The sequence below is a fragment of the Nerophis ophidion genome, linkage group LG16, assembly GCF_033978795.1.
Source record: "Nerophis ophidion isolate RoL-2023_Sa linkage group LG16, RoL_Noph_v1.0, whole genome shotgun sequence".
NCBI lineage: Eukaryota > Metazoa > Chordata > Actinopteri > Syngnathiformes > Syngnathidae > Nerophis > Nerophis ophidion.
Window position 1 is genome coordinate 51,515,064 of NC_084626.1, and position 17,298 is coordinate 51,532,361.

Consider the following 17,298-nt stretch of genomic DNA (forward strand, 5'->3'; position numbering starts at 1 on the left):
GGACCACCATTCTCTTTCACTTCTCTGGAAAGTGAAACTTGGTTCTGTGCACTAAATCATAGGCACTAAAAAAGTCGGATTCCCCAAAAACACTTTTTTTTTTTAGCGCTTTGAATGCAAGTTATTTTTTACATTGATTTTTATACTCTGAATTTTTTTTTAGACAAAACGGTCACGCTCACCTTCCTTGGCAGCTGATGGTGACGTCCACAGCGTTCTGATCCAACTGGCTGGTCATCAACACCACGTTGGACATCTGCTCGATCGCAACACTCTCGATGCCCTCTGCAGGATGAGTGAGGAACAGCAAAGAGTTAGAAGAAGTGAGGAACAGCAAAGAGTTAGGAGAAGTGGGGAACAGCAAAGGGTTAGGAGAATTGGGGAAAAAACAAAGAGTTAGGAGAAGTGGGGAACAGCAAAGAGTTAGCATAAGTGAGGAAAACCAAAGAGCCATGAGGAACACCAAAGAGTTAGGAGAAGTGAGGAACAGCAAAGAGTTAGGAGAAGTGAGGAACAGCAAAGAGTTAGGAGAAGTGGGGAACAGCAAAGAGTTAGGAGAAGTGGGGAAAAGCAAAGAGTTAGGACAAGTAAGGAACAACAAAGTGTTAAGAGAAGTGGGGAACACCATAGAGTTAGGAGAAGTGAGGCACAGCAAAGAGTTAGAAGAAGAGAGGAACAGCAAAGAGTTAGAAGAAGTGTGAAACAGCAAAGAGTTAGGAGAAGTGAGGAACAGCAAAGAGTTAGGAGAAGTGGGGAACAGCAAAGAGTTAGGAGAAGTGGGGAACAGCAAAGAGTTAGGAGAAGTGGGGAAAAGCAAAGAGTTAGGAGAAGTGAGGCACAGCAAAGAGTTAGAAGAAGAGAGGAACAGCAAAGAGTTAGAAGAAGTGTGAAACAGCAAAGAGTTAGGAGAAGTGAGGAACAGCAAAGAGTTAGGAGAAGTGGGGAACAGCAAAGAGTTAGGAGAAGTGAGGAACAGCAAAGAGTTAGGAGAAGTGAGGAACAGCAAAGAGTTAGGAGAAGTGGGGAACAGCAAAGAGTTAGGAGAAGTGGGGAAAAGCAAAGAGTTAGGACAAGTAAGGAACAACAAAGTGTTAAGAGAAGTGGGGAACAGCATAGAGTTAGGAGAAGTGAGGCACAGCAAAGAGTTAGAAGAAGAGAGGAACAGCAAAGAGTTAGAAGAAGTGTGAAACAGCAAAGAGTTAGGAGAAGTGAGGAACAGCAAAGAGTTAGGAGAAGTGGGGAACAGCAAAGAGTTAGGAGAAGTGGGGAACAGCAAAGAGTTAGGAGAAGTGGGGAAAAGCAAAGAGTTAGGAGAAGTGAGGCACAGCAAAGAGTTAGAAGAAGAGAGGAACAGCAAAGAGTTAGAAGAAGTGTGAAACAGCAAAGAGTTAGGAGAAGTGAGGAACAGCAAAGAGTTAGGAGAAGTGGGGAACAGCAAAGAGTTAGGAGAAGTGAGGAACAGCAAATAGTTAGCATAAGTGAGGAACAGCAAAGAGTTAGGAGAAGTGGGGAACAGCAAAGAGTTAGGAGAAGTGAGGAACAGCAAAGAGTTAGCATAAGTGAGGAAAACCAAAGAGCCATGAGGAACACCAAAGAGTTAGGAGAAGTGAGGCACAGCAAAGAGTTAGAAGAAGTGAGGAACACCAAAGAGTTAGAAGAAGTGAGGAACACCAAAGAGTTAGAAGAAGTGAGGAACACCAAAGAGTTAGCATAAGTGAGGAACAGCAAAGAGTTAGGAGAAGTGGGGAACAGCAAAGAGTTAGGAGAAGTGAGGAACAGCAAAGAGTTAGCATAAGTGAGGAACACCAAAGAGTTAGAAGAAGTGAGGAACACCAAAGAGTTAAAAGAAGTGGGGAACAGCAAAGAGTTAGGAGAAGTGGGGAACAGCAAGGAGCCATGAGAAGTGAGGAACAGCAAAAAGCCAAGGTAAGTGAGGAACAGCAAAGAGCCATGAGAAGTGAGGAGCAGCAAAGAGTGAGGAGAAGTGAGGAAGAGCAAAAAGTTAGGAGAAGTGAGGAAGAGCAAAAAGCCAAGATAAGTGAGGAACAGCAAAGAGCCATGAGAAGTGAGGGACAGCAAAGAGTTAGGAGAAGTGGGGAACAGCAAAGAGTTAGGAGAAGTGAGGAACAGCAAGGAGCCATGAGAAGTGAGGAACAGCAAAAAGCCAAGGTAAGTGAGGAACAGCAAAGAGCCATGAGAAGTGAGGAGCAGCAAAGAGTTAGGAGAAGTGAGGAAGAGCAAAAAGTTAGGAGAAGTGAGGAAGAGCAAAAAGCCAAGATAAGTGAGGAACAGCAAAGAGCCATGAGAAGTGAGGAACAGCAAAGAGCCATGAAAAGTGAGGAACAGCAAAGAGTTAGCATAAGTGAGGAAAACCAAAGAGCCATGAGGAACAGCAAAGAGTTAGTAGAAGTGAGGAACAGCAAAGAGTTAGAAGAAGTGAGGAACACCAAAGATTTAGAAGAAGTGAGGAACACCAAAGAGTTAGAAGAAGTGAGGAACAGCAAAAAGTTAGGAGAAGTGGGGAACAGCAAAGAGTTAGGAGAAGTGGGGAACAGCAAAGAGTCAGGAGAAGTGGGGAAAAGCAAAGAGTTAGGAGAAGTAAGGAACAACAAAGTGTTAAGAGAAGTGGGGAACAGCGAAAGTTAGGAGAAGTGAAGAACAGCAAAGAGTTAGAAGAAGTGAGGAACAGCAAAGAGTTAGGAGAAGTGAGGAACAGCAAAGAGTTAGGAGAAGTGGGGAACAGCAAAGAGTTAGGAGAAGTGGGGAGCAGCAAAGAGTTAGGAGAAGTGGGGAAAAGCAAAGAGTTAGGACAAGTAAGGAACAACAAAGTGTTAAGGGAAGTGGGGAACAGCGTAGAGTTAGGAGAAGTGAGGCACATCAAAGAGTTAGAAGAAGAGAGGAACAGCAAAGAGTTAGAAGAAGTGTGAAACAGCAAAGAGCTAGGAGAAGTGAGGAACAGCAAAGAGTTAGGAGAAGTGGGGAACAGCAAAGAGTTAGGAGAAGTGGGGAACAGCAAATAGTTAGGAGAAGTGGGGAAAAGCAAAGAGTTAGGAGAAGTAAGGAAGAGCAAAAAGTTAGGAGAAGTGAGGAAGAGCAAAAAGCCAAGATAAGTGAGGAACAGCAAAGAGCCATGAGAAGTGAGGAACAGCAAAGAGCCATGAAAAGTGAGGAACAGCAAAGAGTTAGCATAAGTGAGGAAAACCAAAGAGCCATGAGGAACAGCAAAGAGTTAGTAGAAGTGAGGAACAGCAAAGAGTTAGAAGAAGTGAGGAACACCAAAGAGTTAGAAGAAGTGAGGAACACCAAAGAGTTAGAAGAAGTGAGGAACAGCAAAGAGTTAGGAGAAGTGGGGAACAGCAAAGAGTTAGGAGAAGTGGGGAACAGCAAAGAGTCAGGAGAAGTGGGGAAAAGCAAAGAGTTAGGAGAAGTAAGGAACAACAAAGTGTTAAGAAAAGTGGGGAACAGCGAAAGTTAGGAGAAGTGAGGAACAGCAAAGAGTTAGAAGAAGTGAGGAACAGCAAAGAGTTAGGAGAAGTGAGGAACAGCAAAGAGTTAGGAGAAGTGGGGAACAGCAAAGAGTTAGGAGAAGTGGGGAGCAGCAAAGAGTTAGGAGAAGTGGGGAAAAGCAAAGAGTTAGGACAAGTAAGGAACAACAAAGTGTTAAGGGAAGTGGGGAACAGCGTAGAGTTAGGAGAAGTGAGGCACAGCAAAGAGTTAGAAGAAGAGAGGAACAGCAAAGAGTTAGAAGAAGTGTGAAACAGCAAAGAGCTAGGAGAAGTGAGGAACAGCAAAGAGTTAGGAGAAGTGGGGAACAGCAAAGAGTTAGGAGAAGTGGGGAACAGCAAAGAATTAGGAGAAGTGGGGAAAAGCAAAGAGTTAGGAGAAGTAAGGAACAACAAAGTGTTAAGGGAAGTGGGGAACAGCATAGAGTTAGGAGAATTAAAGAACAGCAAAGAGTTAGGAGAAGTAAGGAACACCAAAGAGTTAGGAGAAGTAAGGAACACCAAAGAGTTAGGAGAAGTGGGGAACAGCAAGGAGTTAGGAGAAGTAAGGAACACCAAAGAGTTAGGAGAAATAAGGAACAGCAAATACTCAGAAGAAGTGAGGAACAGCAAAGAGTTAGGAGAAGTAGGGAACAGCAAAGAGCCATGAGAAGTGAGGAACACCAAAGAGCCACGAGAAAGAAGTAAGGAACAGCAACGAGCCATGAGAAGTGAGGAACAGCAAAGAGTTAGGAGAAGTGAGGAACAGCAAAGAGCCATGAGAAAGACCAAAAACCCCTGCTGAGTGTGGCACAGGACTTACGGATGACATTGACAGAGGTGGTGAGGGAGCCATATCTGTAGACCATGCAGTCAGCTGACAAGTCGGCTTGTCTCTTGACAACCACCAGAGCCACTTCTTCTCCTTCAGCCGGGACCTCAGTAGGAACCATCTCCTCATCTCCTGCTGGTCACACACAATCATCACACTCTTCTACTGGACAATACACCCTTGGATGTACAATGTTTATATATAATGCAGAGTAGTGACTCAAAGGCACAACAAACAAGTCAAGTGGTCTTCCGACTCATGTCCGGGACTACAAGACACTCTAAGGGCCTTCAGGGGTCGGACGTGGGGAACTCATTATTGGCTCCATTAATCCTGCCTGGCAATAAATTCTCATCTTAGACTTGATAAACAAATAATATATGACACACCTGCTGGAGCGGCAGTATCTTCCAGGTTGTCATCAGTCACAGCTGTTTCAGCCTCGGCATCAGTGGCTTCTTCTCCAGCTGTGCTCTCCGTGGCTGCAAGAACTCCACCATCAGCTACAGGGTCAGGTTGGAGCAGCTCTGCGGCATCATCAGCGCCTGCAGCAGCAACTTCTGGGGCGGCGCTGACGGCAGCGTTCAGATCCTCCGGGAGAACCGCGGTGGCCGCGTCGACCGCGGCTTCCTCTCCCTCGGCCACAGGTGCTGCTGAGGCGGCGGTGGCAGGCAGGTCTTCTGCTGCTTCGTCTTCTGCCGTCACCTCAGCGGTGGCAACCTCACCGTCCGCCTCCTCTGGCGCAGCGGTGGCAGCTGCATCCAGTTCTGCTGGGACGATGGCTGTGTCGATTCCTGCAGGTGCAACAGAGGCGGCTTCCACTTCTCCTGCCGCTGCAACTTCTGTGGCTTCTGCCGCTGCATCTTCTGTGGCTTCTGCGGCTGCAACTTCTGTGGCTTCTGCCGCTGCATCTTCTGTGGCTTCTGCCGCTGCATCTTCTGTGGCTTCTGCTGCTGCATCTTCTGTGGCTTCTGCCGCTGCATCTTCTGTGGCTTCTGCCGCTGCATCTTCTGTGGCTTCTGCCGCTGCATCTTCTGTGGCTTCTGCGGCTGCATCTTCTGTGGTTTCTGCTGCTGCATCTTCTGTGGCTTCTGCCGCTGCATCGTCTGTGGCTTCTGCCGCTGCATCTTCTGTGGCATCTGCTGTTGCATCTTCAGCTGCTGCGAGGTTGGTGTCAGCGGCAGGAACATCTTCTGCTTCAGTTGCGGCTTCTTCTGTGTCATCCGCTGCGGCTGCTGGGTCGGCGTCAGCAGCAGGAGCATCCGCTGCTGGGTCAGGCGCAGGGGTCACCACCACGACCGAGGCGTCAACAGGAACCACTAAAGGGAAGTAGGAGACAACTTTGAAAAATCAGCTTTATAAACTCAATTCAGCCATGATATGCGGGTCGTGCATGTGTGTGTGTGCACCATCTCACCAGCAGAGGGTGCTGTGCAGCCATTGGGGATGCTGGCCATCAGGACCACCTGGGGCTTGAAGGTGCCCACTGAAAGGTAGGTGTGCGTGACCGTGCGCTCCCTGGAGATGAGCGTCCCGGAGCCGTCTCCAAAGTCCCAGGTGAAGCTGACATCGGCGCCGCTCATGTACTGGCTGGGATCGTGGAGGCTGACGGCGAAGGCGATGGCCCGGTTCTGGATGAAGTTGGAGTCGGCCTGGTTGATGTCATTGACCTGGCTGAGGGAGACGGTGAAGGGGACTTGGTCTGCAGATGGAGTCAGGAGTCAGCGGGAGAAGTTCCCACATAGACTGATCATTGTTGGATTGTTCTGATGCTCGCCTGTGATGGTGAAGACCGTGGAGGCGTAACCCAGCGGGATGAACTTGTTCTTCCCCCGGCAGTGGTAGATGACCAGCTCCATGCTGTAGGAGCCCAGGGCCACGTTGTCTGTGGCCATGGTGAGGGAGGAGGAGGGTCCATCTGCCACCTGCCAGTACTTCCCTGTAGTCCAACATTTGCAATATGATTATGCTGCTATCCAAACAACCAAATACCAATCGTCATAAAAGCTTTCATTTCCATATTTTTAATGATGTATACCGAATTTTTCAGACCATAAGGCGCACTTAAATACTTTCATTTGCCCTAAATTGGTTAGCGCGCCTTATGTACCCAATAATTCTGGAAGCCATTTTATTTGGTAAATGGTGTAATGATAAGAGGGATCAGTAGATGGCAGTCACACATAAAAGATAGGTGTGAACTGCAGGTTGATGCCTGTTCAATAAATGACACAAGCAAGTACTCATAAGCAAGCAACACCAAAACATTGATGTTTCATTGAGAATATAGAACATTATGTTTGTTGGTGTGGAAGTGAAACGGTCTTACCCAACGTCTTCCACACGTACACGTAGTGAGGATTCTTGTCCCGGGCGAGGGTGAAAGGTGTGCCGTCAGGGAAAACCGCGCTCTGCTCTGTGTTTTGGTCTGGATACACAGACTGGCCCTCCTGGTAATCTTTACCTGGAAATGAAGTTGCAACTTAGTTATCAAATACAGTCGGACAACAACGCTCCAGATCTGACGAGGTGAAGTTCTGCACTGTCGAAAACTGGTCTAATGGTCTAAAATCATGCATGATGTTTGCACCAAGTCTTCTATCTCTTGTGTCAGGACAAGAACTGTACGAGCTGCATGTTCTCCGTGGGGGTGCCCCAGGGATCAACCATGGGACCCCTGCTGTTCAGTGCATGAAGATCTTCTTGGCTTCTGTTCAGAGGTCATGATGTTGTCCTTCCTCAGGATCTTCAGGTTGTGGAGTCACTTTGTAACCAGTCCACTGGACTGTTCCTTCTGCTGCTGCTCTGTTGTTGTCCAGGTGTGTCACCAGATGTTGTTGTCCAGGTGTCACCAGATGTTGTCGTCCAGGTGTCACTAGATGTTGTTGTCCAGGTGTGTCACCAGTTGTTGTTGTCCAGGTGTCACTAGATGTTGATGTCCGGGTGTCACTAGATGTTGTTGTCCAGGTGTGTCACCAGTTGTTGTTGTCCAGGTGTCACCAGATGTTGTCGTCCAGGTGTCACCAGATGTTGTTGTCCAGGTGTGTCACCAGTTTTTGTTGTCCAGGTGTCACTAGATGTTGATGTCCGGGTGTCACTAGATGTTGTTGTCCAGGTGTGTCACCAGTTGTTGTTGTCCAGGTGTCACCAGATGTTGTCGTCCAGGTGTCACCAGATGTTGTTGTCCAGGTGTGTCACCAGTTTTTGTTGTCCAGGTGTCACTAGATGTTGATGTCCGGGTGTCACTAGATGCTGTTGTCCAGGTGTGTCACCAGTTGTTGTTGTCCAGGTGTCACTAGATGTTGTTGTCCAGGTGTGTCACCATTTGTTGTTGCCCAGGTTACTAGATGTTGTTGTCTGCGTGTCACTAGATGTTGTTGTCCAGGTGTGTCACCAGTTGTTGTTGTCCAGGTGTCACTAGATGTTGTTGTCCAGGTGTGTCACCAGTTGTTGTTGTCCAGGTGTCACTAGATGTTGTTGTCCAACTGTCACTAGATGTTGTTGTCCAGGTGTGTCACCAGTTGTTGTTGTCCAGGTGTCACTAGATGTTGTTGTCCAGGTGTGTCACCAGTTGTTGTTGTCCAGGTGTCACCAGATGTTGTCGTCCAGGTGTCACCAGATGTTGTTGTCCAGGTGTGTCACCAGTTTTTGTTGTCCAGGTGTCACTAGATGTTGATGTCCGGGTGTCACTAGATGTTGTTGTCCAGGTGTGTCACCAGTTGTTGTTGTCCAGGTGTCACCAGATGTTGTCGTCCAGGTGTCACCAGATGTTGTTGTCCAGGTGTGTCACCAGTTTTTGTTGTCCAGGTGTCACTAGATGTTGATGTCCGGGTGTCACTAGATGTTGTTGTCCAGGTGTGTCACCAGTTGTTGTTGTCCAGGTGTCACTAGATGTTGTTGTCCAGGTGTGTCACCATTTGTTGTTGCCCAGGTTACTAGATGTTGTTGTCTGCGTGTCACTAGATGTTGTTGTCCAGGTGTGTCACCAGTTGTTGTTGTCCAGGTGTCACTAGATGTTGTTGTCCAGGTGTGTCACCAGTTGTTGTTGTCCAGGTGTCACTAGATGTTGTTGTCCAACTGTCACTAGATGTTGTTGTCCAGGTGTGTCACCAGTTGTTGTTGTCCAGGTGTCACTAGATGTTGTTGTCCAGGTGTGTCACCAGTTGTTGTTGTCCAGGTGTGACTAGATGTTGTTGTCCAGGTGTGTCACCAGTTGTTGTTGTCCAGGTGTCACCAGATGTTGTTGTCCAGGTGTGTCACCAGTTGTTGTTATCCAAGTGTCACCAGATGTTGTTGTCCAGGTGTCACCAGATGTTGTTGTCCAGGTTACTAGATGTTGTTGTCCAGGTGTCACCAGTTGTTATTGTCCAGGTGTGTCACCAGCTGTTATTGTCCAGGTGTGTCACCAGCTGTTATTGTCCAGGTGTGTCACCAGGTGTTGTTGTCCAGGGTGTGCCACTAGCTGTTGTTGTCCAGGTGTTCCACCAGCTGTTGTTGTCCAGGTGTGTCACCAGCTGTTATTGTCCAGGTGTGTCACCAGGTGTTGTTGTCCAGGTGTGTCACCAGGTGTTGTTGTCCAGGTGTGCCACTAGCTGTTGTTGTCCAGGTGTTCCACCAGCTGTTGTTGTCCAGGTGTGTATAGTTCCTATTTTGGCCACTGTAACATGACACGGTTTGAACAGTAACACTGTTTGTGAATACAGGAAAATAAAACGTTGTACTTCAATGTCCTACCACTAGATGGAGCCTTGGTACCACTAGTGGAACGCGTACCACGGTCTAAGAACAACCGGTAGAACTCACGAGTTCCAATTTAAGGCCAAGACCTACACACGGATCTTCTTTCCGAGTCACATGGTGCGCTGCGAGCCAGTCACTACCATGTTGCCTGACCACGAGATCGTGCATGTAACTGTTGGGTACAGTTCTCCAGTGGTCTGTCTGTCATTTGGTTATTTCCCTGGTTCTGTATCATTTCCTGTCCTGGTACTTGGGCTTTCTTTGGTGTGTTTCGACTGTTCTGTTTCCCCGGGATTATTGTGTCTCTGCTTGTGACGTATCCTGTTACACCTGCTCAGTGGCCTAGTGGTTAGAGTGTCCGCCCTGAGATCGGTAGGTCGCGAGTACATACCCCGGCCGAATCTTACCAAAGACTATAAAAAAATGGGACTTGTTACCTCCCTGCTTGGCACTCAACATCAAGGGTTGGAATCACCAAATAATGATTCCCGGGTGTGGCCACCGCTGCTGCTCACTGCTCCCCTCACCTCCCAGGAGGTGGTCAAATGTGTGTGTTTGACAACCATTGGCACTTAAATTGAACTATGTTAACTCTGCTCCCGTTGCCGTCCATCTCTGCATCCTGGGGTCACGATCAAGCGTGATAGTGACACTGTGAGTGGTACCATCTTACCATTAACGGTGCAGTTCCGTGTCCAGACCACCTGCCCGTTGGGAAGCGCCGTCTGATTGGGGGGGAAGTTCAGGCGAATATGGAAGGTGGCTTTGGCTCCGACCAGCGTGGGAGCGTCGTTCTTCAGGTCGAATGTGACTTCCCCGCCTTGTAAAGAACACAAATGTGTTAAGTTCTAGTCTCTGAGATCATGTGTGGTGGATTTTCTCAACAGGGGAGCAGTCCTCACCTGTCCAGCAGTTCCTAAACCTCGGGTCTCCCTCCCTCCACGCGGGGTACATGCGGGAGTTCCACGACTTGTAACGCGTAAACCGACTGCCGGCATCTGAAAAATAAAATAAAATTGATGATTGATAACTTGTCGGATGATGCTTGGGTAAGACTTCCCGTAAGTCCGATAAAGACAACCGCTGCTTCAGGACTTTGCACTTTGGGGGGTTTGAGGCGCCGGGGAGTCACACGACTCCAAATCCCCCACAATCCTTTTCATGTGACCATCAGCTGAGCTCCGGCATCAGCAGTAAGCTGCAGGAATGAGGGATCACACACCCCTGCATACCTACGTGTGTGTGTGTGTGAGTGTGTGTGTGTGTGTGTGTGTGTGTGTGTGTGTTCTGGCAATGCTGACTTAATGGGGACATCGCTGTGTTTACACAGTCACCTTTAGGGGACCTTTTTAAATGATAGTCAGGTCCATTCTGAAGATGCCGAAGTGATTTTTAAGCTTTGGCCCATAAAACAAGTTTAATGGTTAGTTAGTTGGAGGGTGAGACATTTGTACAGCAGCCCCCTTATAGCACTCGCTGCTTTTTTGAAATGGTCCTCAGTAGTCACGAACAAATCTGGGTGAATTATGCAAAATGATTTAAATTTGGTCCCCATGAACCATATTAACTCTTTTTCCCCAGGGTCCCCAGTAAGACTGACCAGCACATGACTTCATCAATCCAGAGATTTAAAGACGTGTATGAGTTAACTGGGAATTGGACATTTGACCTCATTTTTTTAATGCCTCCACAACCTGTAGAAAGGGTGGTCCCCACAAGTTCTGAACAAACACTTGGTCCCCATTCCAAATGATAACATGTGTGTGTGTGTGTGTGTGTGTGTGTGTGTGTGTGTGTGTGTGTGTGTGTGTGTGTGTGTGTTCTGGCAATGCTGACTTAATGGGGACATCACTGTGTTTACACAGTCACCTTTAGGGGACCTTTTTAAATGATAGTCAGGTCCATTCTGAAGATGCCGAAGTGATTTTTAAGCTTTGGCCCATAAAACAAGTTTAATGGTTAGTTAGTTGGAGGGTGAGACATTTGTACAGCAGCCCCCTTATAGCACTCGCTGCTTTTTTGAAATGGTCCTCAGTAGTCACGAACAAATCTGGGTGAATTATGCAAAATGATTTAAATTTGGTCCCCATGAACCATATTAACTCTTTTTCCCCAGGGTCCCCAGTAAGACTGACCAGCACATGACTTCATCAATCCAGAGATTTAAAGACGTGTATGAGTTAACTGGGAATTGGACATTTGACCTCATTTTTTTAATGCCTCCACAACCTGTAGAAAGGGTGGTCCCCACAAGTTCTGAACAAACACTTGGTCCCCATTCCAAATGATAACATGTGTGTGTGTGTGTGTGTGTGTGTGTGTGTGTGTGTGTGTGTGTGTGTGTGTGTGTGTGTTCTGGCAATGCTGACTTAATGGGGACATCGCTGTGTTTACACAGTCACCTTTAGGGGACCTTTTTAAATGATAGTCAGGTCCATTCTGAAGATGCCTAAGTGATTTTTAAGCTTTGGCCCATGAAACAAGTTTAATGGTTAATTGGAGGGTGAGACATTTGCACAGCAGCCCTCTTATAGCACTCGCTGCTTTTTTAAAATGGTCCTCAGTAGTCACGAACAAATCTGGGTGAATTATGCAAAATTATTTAAATTTGGTCCCCATGATCCATATTAATTCTTTTTCCCCAGGGGCCCCAGTAAGACTGATCAGCACATGACTTCATCAATCCAGAGATTTAACGACGTGTATGAGTTAACTGGGAATTGGACATTTGACCTCATTTTTTTAATGCCTCCACAACCTGTAGAAAGGGTGGTCCTCACAAGTTCTGAACAAACACTTGGTCCCCATTCCAAATGATAACGTGTGTGTGTGTGTGTGTGTGTGTGTGTGTGTGTGTGTGTGTGTGTGTGTGTGTGTGTGTGTGTGTGTGTGTGTGTGTGTGTGTGTTCTGGCAATGCTGACTTAATGTAATGGGGACATCGCTGTGTTTACACAGTCACCTTTAGGGGACCTTTTTAAATGATAATCAGGTCCATTCTGAAGATGCCGAAGTGATTTTTAAGCTTTGGCCCATGAAACAAGTTTAATGGTTAGTTAGTTGGAGGGTGAGACATTTGCACAGCAGCCCCCTTATAGCACTCGCTGCTTTTTTGAAATGGTCCTCAGTAGTCACGAACAAATCTGTGTGAATTATGCAAAATGATTTAAATTTGGTTCCCATGATCCATATTAACTCTTTTTCCTCAGGGGCCCCAGTAAGACTGACCAGCAAATGACTTCATCAATCCAGAGATTTAAAGACGTGTATGAGCTAACTGGGGAGTGGACATTTTACCTCATTTTTTTACGCCTCCACAACCTGTAGAAAGGGTGGTCCCCACAAGTCCTGAACAAACACTTGGTCCCCATTCCAAATGATAACATGTGTGTGTGTGTGTGTCTGTGTGTGTGTGTGTGTGTGTGTGTGTTCTGCCAATGCTGACTTAATGGGGACATCACTGTGTTTACACAGTCACCTTTAGGGGACCTTTTTAAATGATAGTCAGGTCCATTCTGAAGATGCCGAAGTGATTTTTAAGCTTTGGCCCATGAAACAAGTTTAATGGTTAGTTAGTTGGAGGGTGAGACATTTGCACAGCAGCCCCCTTATAGCACTCGCTGCTTTTTTGAAATGGTCCTCAGTAGTCACGAACAAATCTGTGTGAATTATGCAAAATGATTTAAATTTGGTTCCCATGATCCATATTAACTCTTTTTCCTCAGGGGCCCCAGTAAGACTGACCAGCAAATGACTTCATCAATCCAGAGATTTAAAGACGTGTATGAGCTAACTGGGGAGTGGACATTTTACCTCATTTTTTTACGCCTCCACAACCTGTAAAAAGGGTGGTCCCCACAAGTCCTGAACAAACACTTGGTCCCCATTCCAAATGATAACATGTGTGTGTGTGTGTGTCTGTGTGTGTGTGTGTGTGTGTGTTCTGCCAATGCTGACTTAATGGGGACATCACTGTGTTTACACAGTCACCTTTAGGGGACCTTTTTAAATGATAGTCAGGTCCATTCTGAAGATGCCGAAGTGATTTTTAAGCTTTGGCCCATGAAACAAGTTTAATGGTTAGTTAGTTGGAGGGTGAGACATTTGCACAGCAGCCCCCTTATCGGGCTATAGCACTCGCTGCTTTTTTTAAATGGTCCTCAGTAGTCACGAACAAATCTGTGTAAATTATGCAAAATGATTTAAATTTGGTCCCCATGATCCATATTAACTCTTTTTCCCCAGGGTCCCCAGTAAGACTGACCAGCACATGACTTCATCAATCCAGAGATTTAAAGACGTGTATGAGCTAACTGGGGAGTGGACATTTTACCTCATTTTTTTTACGCCTCCACAACCTGTAGAAAGGGTGGTCCCCACAAGTCCTGAACAAACACTTAGTCCCCATTCCAATTAATAACCAGTATGTGTGTGTGTGTGTGTGTGTGTGTGTGTGTGTGTGTGTGTGTGCGTGTGTGTGTGTGTGTGTGTGTGTGTGTGTGTTGTTTACTGGTCCGTTACATTTTCTTTCAAGGAAGAAGCTGAACTCTACATGGTTCATATTTTCATCCAACTTAAGTGTAGGGTTGTCCCTGTACCGGTACCAAAATGGATTTTGATACTTTGCAATATTTTTCTAGATAAAGGGGACCACAAAAAAATGTCATTATTGGCTTAGTTAAAAAAAAAAAAGGAAATGAGTTATACTTGTATAGCGCTTTTCTACCTTCAAGGTACTCAAAGCGCTTTGACACTACTTCCACATTTACACACACATTCACACACTGATGGAGGGAGCTGCCATGCAAGGCGCCAACCACGAACCATCAGGAGCAAGGGTGAAGTGTCTTGCTCAAGGACACGACAGACGTGACGAGGTTGGTAGAAGGTGGGGATTGAACCAGGAACCCTCAGGTTGCTGGCACGGCCACTCTCCCAACTGCGCCAAAAAATGTTAGGGTACATGAAACATATGTTTATTATTGCGTACTTAAATAAAATGTTGAACATGCTAGACAACTTGTCTTTTAGTAGTAAGTAAACAAGCAAAGACTCCTAGTTAGTCTGCATATTGTGTCATTTATACATCTATTATTTTGTTTACATTATTAAGGACAAGCTGTAAAAATCTTTTATTAGTCTACTTGTTCTTTTACTGTTAATATCTGCTTATTTTCTGTTTCAACATGTTCTATCTACACTTCTGTTAAAATGTAATAATCACTTATTCTTCTCTTCTTTGATACTTGACATTAGTTTTGGACGATACCACACATTTCGGTATGGATCCGATACCAAGTAGTTACAGGATCGTACATTGGTCATATTCAAAGTCCTCATGTGGCCAGGGACATATTTACTGAGTTCATAAACATGATATGAATTTAAAAGAAAAAAAAATTGCGACGATAAAAAAATATCAATGTAATTATAGTCGTATCGACCTGATATGCTCTTGTACTTGGTATCATTACAGCGGATGTCAGGTGTAGATCCACCCATGGCGTTTGTTTACATTGTGATGCCGGTGAGTTATTGTATCCTCTTACGGTGTGTAGTGAAGCATGTTTAGCTAGTCCTTGTCCTCCAGTGATAATAATACTTGTAAGAAACTTACTTTATTTGTCACCATGGAGGCGAGTATTAGTGATTTAGAAGTAGCTACAAAACTGTAGCTAGCCATGTCTTAAAACACCTCTTGCAGAGGGTGTTTCAGTGTTATAACTTCACCTTTATCTTTACTTTTTAAGCCACAATTCGTCCGTTCTCCCTTTTCTGTCTACACACCGTGTCTGCTTGTAAGTACTCTGTGTGTGTGCGCTGCTGAACATGCTCCTCTGCTCCTAAAACCAACAATGTCACGACATGACGGCGGCGTGACGTCATGCCTGTTAAAAAACCCGGGAATCGGATTTTTTTAGAGGCGGTATAGTACGGAATATGGTTTCACAGTATTGTGGTACTATAGTAGTACCGGTACCCCGAACAACCCTACTTCAGTGACATGGAGGTGGAATAATTGTCTTTTTGAACAGGATGTTCAAGCACGATAGAAGATGTCAAAACTAGATTTTACTTCCTGCACGGACTTTACTTGATAAAACATCTTAAATGAAGATTTGAATATCCAGAAACTAGCAGGACTTTTTAAGATGAAAATAAGTGTTTTATTGTTTTATTTAAATGAAATAAAGCATCATCAAAATGTTGCGGAATCTTTAAACAAAAATTTCAATGTGGGAACATTTGAGTTATTTTCTCTATTTTAACTTGTTTGAACTCAAATAGAAAAATAACCGAATAATCCAAGTCAAAATTCGTCAGTGACTAAAAATAAGTCAATAGTTCTAAAAATTCAGGACATTTCTGGAACTATTTCTTAAAATCTTAGTAAGTGGTAAATAATCTGCAGTGCGAAAAGTGTCAAATTCCCGATGTTAGAAGTTAGAATATGAAAATAAGAGCATGAAATAAAGAGAAATAAGTAAACAGTTGTAAAAACTGGATACATTCCTAGAACTGTTTTCTAAAATCTTGGCAAGTGACAAATAATTTGCAGTGTGAAAAGTGTCAAATTCTCTATGCTAGAAGTTAGAATATGAAAATAAGAGCATGAAGTAAAGATAAATAAGTAAACAGTTGTAAAAACTGGAGAAATTTCTAGAACTATTTTCTAAAATCTTGGCAGGGGGAAAATAATTTGCAGTGTGAAAAGTGTCAAATTCTCTGTGTTAGAAGTTACGATATGAAAATAAGAGCATGCAATAAAGAGAAATAAGTAAACAGTTGTAAAAACTGGATACATTTCTAGAACTGTTTTCTAAAATCTTGGCAAGTGACAAATAATTTGCAGTGTGAAAAGTGCCAAATTCTCTATGCTAGAAGTTAGAATATGAAAATAAAAGCATGAAATAAAGACAAATAGTTCTCAAAGGTGAAGAAATAAGTAAATGGTTCCAAAAACTAGGGACATTTCTAGAACTATTTTTATAAATCATGGCAAGTGGAAAATAATTTGAGCGTGAAAAGTGTCAAAGTCACAATGTTAGAAGTTAGAATATGAAAATAAGAGCATGAAATAAAGAGAAATAAGTAAACAGTTGTAAAAACTGGAGAAATTTCTAGAACTATTTTCTAAAACCTTGGCAAGTGGCAAATAATTTTCAGTGTGAAAAGTGACAAATTCTCTGTGTTGGAAGTTACGATAATAAAATAAGAGCATGCAATAAAGAGAAATAAGTAAACAGTTGTAAAAACTGGAGAAATTTCTAGAACTATTTTCTAAAATCTTGGCAAGTGGCAAATAATTTGCAGTGTGAAAAGTGTCAAATTCTCTGTGTTAGAAGTTACGATATGAAAATAAGAGCATGCAATAAAGAGAAATAAGTAAACAGTTGTAAAAACTGGATACATTTCTAGAACTGTTTTCTAAAATCTTGGCAAGTGACAAATAATTTGCAGTGTGAAAAGTGCCAAATTCTCTATGCTAGAAGTTAGAATATGAAAATAAAAGCATGAAATAAAGACAAATAGTTCTCAAAGGTGAAGAAATAAGTAAATGGTTCCAAAAACTAGGGACATTTCTAGAACTATTTTTATAAATCATGGCAAGTGGAAAATAATTTGAGCGTGAAAAGTGTCAAAGTCACTATGTTAGAAGTTAGAATATGAAAATAAGAGCATGAAATAAAGAGAAATGAGTAAACATTTGTAAAAACTGGAGAAATTTCTAGAACTATTTTCTAAAACCTTGGCAAGTGGCAAATAATTTGCAGTGTGAAAAGTGACAAATTCTCTGTGTTAGAAGTTACGATATGAAAATAAGAGCATGCAATAAAGAGAAATAAGTAAACAGTTGTAAAAACTGGAGAAATTTCTAGAACTATTTTCTAAAATCTTGGCAAGTGGCAAATAATTTGCAGTGCGAAAAGTGTCAAATTCTCTACGCTAGAAGTTAGAATATGGGAATAAGAGCATGAAATAAAGACCAATAGTTCTCAAATGTCAGGACTTTTAAGATGAAAATAAGTATTTGATTGTGAAAGTAATTTGCACTTCTGAAATAAAGCATCATCAAAATGTTGCAGAATCTTTAAACAAAATTTTCAATGTCGGAACATTTTAGTTGTTTTCTCAATTTTAAAATAAAATAATCAAATTCTAAAATTGGTCAGTGACTAAAAATAAGTCATTAGTTCTAAAACTAGGAACATTTGTAGAACTATTTTTAAAAATCTTGGCAAGTG

The 17,298-nt window shown here is 43.9% G+C and overlaps 1 protein-coding gene across 2 annotated transcripts in view; it reads right to left on the reverse strand.

The window, feature by feature from the left end:
• Positions 1-17,298, reverse strand: part of pmela (premelanosome protein a) — a 32,078-nt gene that overhangs the window by 8,506 nt on the left and 6,274 nt on the right. The window contains exons 2-9 of one of the 2 annotated variants that reach the window (XM_061875469.1): positions 9,957-10,052; positions 9,728-9,874; positions 6,644-6,778; positions 6,092-6,253; positions 5,732-6,016; positions 4,704-5,633; positions 4,306-4,449; positions 183-285 (exon numbers count right to left, since the gene is read on the reverse strand). In XM_061875469.1, the coding sequence (XP_061731453.1) occupies positions 183-285; positions 4,306-4,449; positions 4,704-5,633; positions 5,732-6,016; positions 6,092-6,253; positions 6,644-6,778; positions 9,728-9,874; positions 9,957-10,052 (2,002 nt within the window). The remainder of the gene's footprint in view (positions 1-182; positions 286-4,305; positions 4,450-4,703; positions 5,634-5,731; positions 6,017-6,091; positions 6,254-6,643; positions 6,779-9,727; positions 9,875-9,956; positions 10,053-17,298) is intronic. The other variant, XM_061875471.1, reaches the window with a different exon arrangement.